This window comes from Artemia sp. Qi Xiang Cuo, chromosome 18 (genome assembly GCF_049724085.1).
Source record: "Artemia sp. Qi Xiang Cuo chromosome 18, ASM4972408v1, whole genome shotgun sequence".
NCBI lineage: Eukaryota > Metazoa > Arthropoda > Branchiopoda > Anostraca > Artemiidae > Artemia > Artemia sp. Qi Xiang Cuo.
In genome coordinates this window covers 52836867-52843043 of record NC_142811.1, presented here as the reverse complement: position 1 = coordinate 52843043, position 6177 = coordinate 52836867, and the positions used below count along the sequence as shown (strand labels likewise).

Below are 6177 nucleotides of genomic sequence, written 5' to 3'. Positions count from 1 at the left end.
ACGGTCTCCGTGAAAAGCAAAACCCCCCTCATTGACCTCTCGATGAACAGATGCTGATCAATGTCAGTGATTAGCCCATCAATGTATTTAGTATGGATCCATACATGTCCCAGTACATGTCCTATTGCATACCTTCGGACTTCATTGAAAAAATTCCAAGTGTTAACAATAGCCTAATCATTGTTAATAGTAGTCCATCGACTTTGAAGACTGGCCATTGGCTATGCATCTTTCAAACCGCGAAGAATATTGAATTTTTTGATCCTTTTGGCCTATCGTATAAATTATACGCTCAATGCATCAGCATCTGTATTTAAAGCAGTGGGAAAACCATTATTCAAAATCAACGAAGAGTACAGGATTTAACGACTAAGACATGTGGCTTTCATGCACTACTATTTTTCATATTCAGATGTCGTGGCTAAACCTACAAGCAGTTTCTCAACATCTACGTTGACTTACCTCAATTGAACGACTTTCTAGCGGAGAATATACTTACAAGTGTATTTAATATTTATTTTAGAGCCCTGAGAATAAAATGTTACAAAGATGTATGTGAAATTGTTTATTAATAATAAAAAAATTTATATACATGATAAAACGACTTTTCTACTCTTTAGATTTCATCCACTACTAGGTATTTGTCGACAACAACTAGTGCAGGTAGATTATCTGAATTCACAGTGTACTGATCCTGATGTAGTGCAATGTCAGGGTCACATTTTCTACAGTAGAGTGTGACTTCACTCTTGTCATATATCTTTGTATAGTCAATTATACTAGTTGCGTTCATTCTATAGAATTCACATGTTTCAATTTCCGTATTTGAAGCAATTTCACAAACAGTATCCTCACGGGTCGAATCACATTCTGTCAATGCCCCATACAAATCTGTGTTCTTATCAAAACATCCATCGTTTTCAAAACGATGCCGTAGACACCATCTACTTTTTCTGTTACAACAGTTGAATATTTGACCAGGTTCCTCATCCCAGAACAATCGAAAACCATGAAGATACCAATCTCGTAGCAATAAACTAAAATCACGGTTAGGATTCTTTCCAATCATACCGGGATATGTATTCTCCCACTGCTTACATTTATCATAATGACAATTGGAGCATAGGTGACCTCTAGGATGAGAGTCACACACCTCTTCAAGACAGGAATTACAGCCTTTAATTTGTATAGCATATCCTCTATGCAATTTACACGGGTTGCATAATCTACACTTTTCATCATACTCCTCAATCATTGTGCAATTCTCACATTATGACCAGCTGCCCTGTGTTTACATACATAACGGAAATTTATGGAAAATTTTGTAATGTTTTAACGCTATCACTCCAAAAATGAAACTGAGCTAGCAACGAAAAAAAAAAATTTTCAGAGAGAGAGATAGAGGATTGAATAATCCTTTAGCACCATAATTATTATGAAAAAAAAAAAGTCAAGAAGTTAAACAAAATAACTTTTAAAATCAAAACCACACAATCATTTTTCTGTTTCGTGATAAATATATCAATAAATTTTTCAAATAAAGTTTTAACACAATGTCGAAGCTTCATACAATAGTCTAATGATGGAGAATAAGTTTTCATTATATCGACAAGCATTCCCCGAGAAAATATCTTCCTTTGAATAGACAACTCTAGAAAATCATCGTCTAGAATCAAACGCTTTTCCATAAGAACTAGATTCCTCATGATTCGATCTTTCTCGAATCTATCCATTTTTTAGAGTCCTAACTCTCTCACAACCAACTTCAGACTAAACAGAATTTCTTTTTTCTACTCTAAAAATATACGCTAGTCTACTATAGAAAAAGAAAAAAAACCACTGAATTAGAAACTTATTTATTGAACATAGGTACAGTAATAATAATATTTACAGATGCAATTTTGTCTCATCATCATGTATCAAATTAACGAAAAACGCTGACCGAATTTTTTTTATATTGAGACACTTCACTTTCAAATCACTTAATAGCTGTACAGCCCGAATGAACGATCATAATGATTTAACGGATATAGAAAACAAAACGTAAAAATAAATGCATATAATTAAGAAAGAGTATCTTTAAACATCCACAGTGGATCCTCGTATATCGTTGCTGCTGCTGCTGTCGGTTCAATCATTAATCTCCAATAGTGTAAATGTACCACTCATTTTTTTTTTCTCCACTAATATCCTTGCAAATAAAAAAACTATTATATTTGAATCAAATTATCTTACTAATATGAATTGTAAAGAAAACTATTCCTTTTATTCAAATCCTACTCACCAATCAAGTTGTACCCGTTCAAATCGGCAAAGAGTGTAATGACCGAGTGTAATGACCTGTTTACCTAACAGAAAAACCTGTTTGGTACGGGGGCCCCTCAGAAGTAGTACCTTGGTATATACTAATATACCAAGTAAAGCAACATTATCCCACCAGATAGGGATAATGCCTGCATATTTTCTCTTATTCGTATCTTCGACAATAAGAATAACATAAATAACATAAATGCTATTTGTTTAGGGAAAACCTGGCTTTTTGTTTAGTGCTTGACGATGTATCTTAAGCTGGGTAATAGGGTAAATGAGCTCATTTTGGATTGGGCTGCATTTCAGATACGATTGTGACCAATTTGTACTATGACTCCGGTTGGTTTTAAGGTGGAATTAGTAAATGACTTGACAATGGGATACGATGGTGCAAGCAATTAAAAGACAACTTTGAGTTCACTTTTTACACTGTCCTATTATTGATTGACTTGTGAGCTATTTCATGGCAAGTACAGTAAAAAAAAATAATACGTGACATGTTTTGAAAACGAGGATTCCAAGCAAAACTGGAAACATATCTAACTTTAAGCCCTGTTCAAACATCTGTAAATATAGACATCAATTTAAAACCATCCTTGCTTTAGACCAACAACGGCTGGCTATAAAAGAGGAAAAACAAAACACAACTGGTAAATAATAATTATACCTGGATATTGATGTCTAGATAACATGCATGTTTATTGGACTTAGACAAAGATATGTTTGTGTATCGAACACATCAATGTTTTACAAGATCCTCGGGCCAGCTGTACGATATCCTTTTGTGTCGATGTGTGCGGCATTGTGTCCAGTATCCGGTAGCAGTCTATTGATACTAGAGCAGTCTCCACCTTTTTGTCAACGATTGCCGACTTGTTGTCAGCTTTTGAGCTAAGATTCAAAACAGATTCTGGCAAGGTAATTGCTAAAAGTTGGGGGGGGGGATGAAAAGTATTGCGTTATGGTGGACATTAGAGACTATAGTGCTACGGGGGGGGGGTCAATATTTTTCTATTGCTGTTCTCTGGTTTGCTATGTGATTTTGATTAACTATTAACGAAAGTATGGTGATACAATTTAATAATTACCCATTTTAATAATTCAATAATTATTATTTAATTATTATTTCATTATAACAATTATAATTTAATTGTTCAATATTTTAATAATTACCCTTTTTTTCTTCTTCCTCTTTCCAGCTACTTCAAAGCCTTTTGAGCTAAGATTCAAAACAGATTCTGGCGAGGTAATTGCAAGTGGAACAATACCCCAAGAAACGGGTATTCATGGATTTTGTTTGAATTATTTTCAGCAGTCATGCTCAACAAGTGGATAGTAAGTGAATAAACGGCCAGAAACATTTAACCTGGTTCTTTCAAAGACAATGGTGTAACTACAGTGATGTAGATTAGAAATTAAATTGAACTCAACGAGGATCCATCAAACAGGACAGTGAAATACGAAGAAAATAAAAGAACAAACGAAAATGTAAAGCACCATCTAAGACACAAATTGCAAAACAGGCAATACTAGGCATTAATTCAGGCCTACCAAAGGGTCTAACCACCAACCACCACAAGTTTTACGATTTTATTTCATGATATTCATAGAATTAACATTTGCAATCGTTTAATGATTGTTCCTCTCTCCCAAGTAGTGAATGCACTACCTGTTGTAAATGTCTCAATTAGAACCCCCCCCCCCCTATTCGACATATGATTACGTCTCATATATATATATATATATATATATATATATATATATATATATATATATATATATATATATATATATATATATATATATATATATATATATATATGTGTGTGTGTGTGTGTGTGTGTGTGTGTGTGTTACCGTGAATGTCCGAAATTCATGTATGTCGACATTCACCGGTGAATGTTCGAAATATCTTTTTTTTCTCCTTGGATCTTGTCAGCTTTGCCAGTCAACTTTTTCAGTTTAATGCATGTTGTGATCATGACAGGTTAGATTGGATTAGGTTTGGTTAGGCTGGACTAGATTAGGTTTTTAACCCAGTTCTTATATCTATAACCTAATTTAGCCTAACCAAATCTAACCCAACCTAACCTAAATTATCACAACCTGGCCTGACCTAACTTGAACTTTTAACTTTATAGCTTGCGTAAGACTAAAAAAGCTGACTCGCAAAGCTAATTGAATCCAAGCAGAGATAAAGAAATTTTGGATATTCACCGGTGAATGTCGACATTAACCAGATTTCTGACATTCACGGTAACATACACATTTCAAAGCTCAACTGTTTATATCTATTTATATGCCTTAGCTATTTATTTGTATATACATCAATTGTGTACACCTCAATGTTCGTTGTTATTTATTAAGAAATGAGCCTTCTATTGTGTTTTTATTTTTGAATTGACAGTTGAGAAGTTTTGTGACTTATTGATTGTAAATGCTGCAAATAATTTATTAGAAATAAAATTTGGAAGTGTATATGTCAGAACTTCATATAGCCTAATGTAAAATCAAAAGTAAAAATTACAGCTATTGAGCCAGGTATATAGGCAAGCTGGCCTGAATTTTTTTGTCCTTTTTACAGGAAAAACAATCGAAGTAATCCCATAGAATAGTTTTAGCCTCACTCATCCTAATCACAAGTTGTTTAATTTATAATAATAATAATACTTTATTTGTTCCCTCTATACATACAAGATATAATGCACGCTAGAGGAATGCGTTAGGGAAAAAGGGAAAAAACAGAATCTTCTCATGAAAAAAATATTAACTGACATCCAAAACATTGGTCCCGACAATAGGCCACTGGCCCCAAGTATTCACTCGGGACCAATGCCAATAAAAGAAATTCTAGAATCGTAATTTATTACACACAAATAGTTTATATCGAGGATCTTTACAGCACCTGGGTTTATTTAAAAATAGATTGAAAAAATATTTGTTAGGTCAAGGTTCATAGTTTTTTCTTTTTTTATTATTATTTTTTCCTTTGTTTATAGTTAATTATTAGTTAGTAGATGAGTTGTATGTACCCGCCCAATTGCAAGTACTCTTTTGTATCTTTCTTGGGGTGGGTATTGGAATATTAGTTAAATGTATTTTGATGTTACATAAAATGAACTGAACTGAACTTATACCAGTCAAAGGGAAATTCCACAGTCGATTGATTGATTATCAGATAGATTGCAAAATCGGAACGAAATGTCTTCCCTCTTTCGGTATTTTCCGTCACGATGAATAAAATGAACTGAACTGAACTTATACTAGTCAAAAGGTAATTCCACAGTCTTATCCACAGTATATAAATTATAGGCAATATGATATTTCCCTATCTCACCCATTATAAAATCCCGGACCGAGGTGCGAGTGCTCCAGAGAACGTAGAAACATAAGCGACATTAGATTTTTTTCACGGGTAGACAAGTCAGACTTCTCTTGAACACGAAACTTGGCTTCAACGTTGGAACACTAAATTTTGAAGAAACTAATTTTAAATTAATTTATTCCATTACATACATGAAAATCAGTAATTAGTAATGCAATGTTATTATCAGATGTTTTTAGGAATTAAAAGTAGGTTTCTAAGTCTCAAGTTGGTTTCAATGGCATTTTGAGAAAGTTTCTGCCAAAATACGCGTTCCAGGGAAATTGGACTGCTAATGGCAGATCAAATGAGAGGAGCTGTTTGTACGCGCTAATGCAAGAATAAGTGGGAGGAGCTGTTTGTTCGCACCGAGAATCAAGAGCCATAAATTATCTGCGGCAAACTTACTGCTATATCTTTATACTGTGGTCTTATCAGATCGATCAAACAGTTTGTGGTAACGAACTGTAAGTAAGGAGCGACCCGGCTCAATAGTAACCAAA

The 6177-nt window shown here is 33.8% G+C and overlaps 2 protein-coding genes across 3 annotated transcripts in view; both read left to right on the top strand.

Annotated features, from left to right (window-relative positions):
* The window catches only part of LOC148941636 (uncharacterized), a 28986-nt gene extending 26018 nt beyond the window's left edge, over positions 1-2968 (top strand). Inside the window, exon 4 of the mRNA XM_089104574.1 lies at positions 2916-2968. Within this exon, the coding sequence (XP_088960700.1) occupies positions 2916-2968 (53 nt within the window). The remainder of the gene's footprint in view (positions 1-2915) is intronic.
* The window catches only part of LOC148941635 (uncharacterized), a 74349-nt gene extending 70346 nt beyond the window's left edge, over positions 1-4003 (top strand). For both annotated transcript variants that reach the window (XM_089104042.1, XM_089104041.1), the window contains one exon: positions 3510-4003. In XM_089104042.1, the coding sequence (XP_088960168.1) occupies positions 3510-3646 (137 nt within the window). In that variant the 3' untranslated portion in view covers positions 3647-4003. The remainder of the gene's footprint in view (positions 1-3509) is intronic.
* The last annotated feature ends 2174 nt before the right edge of the window (positions 4004-6177 follow it).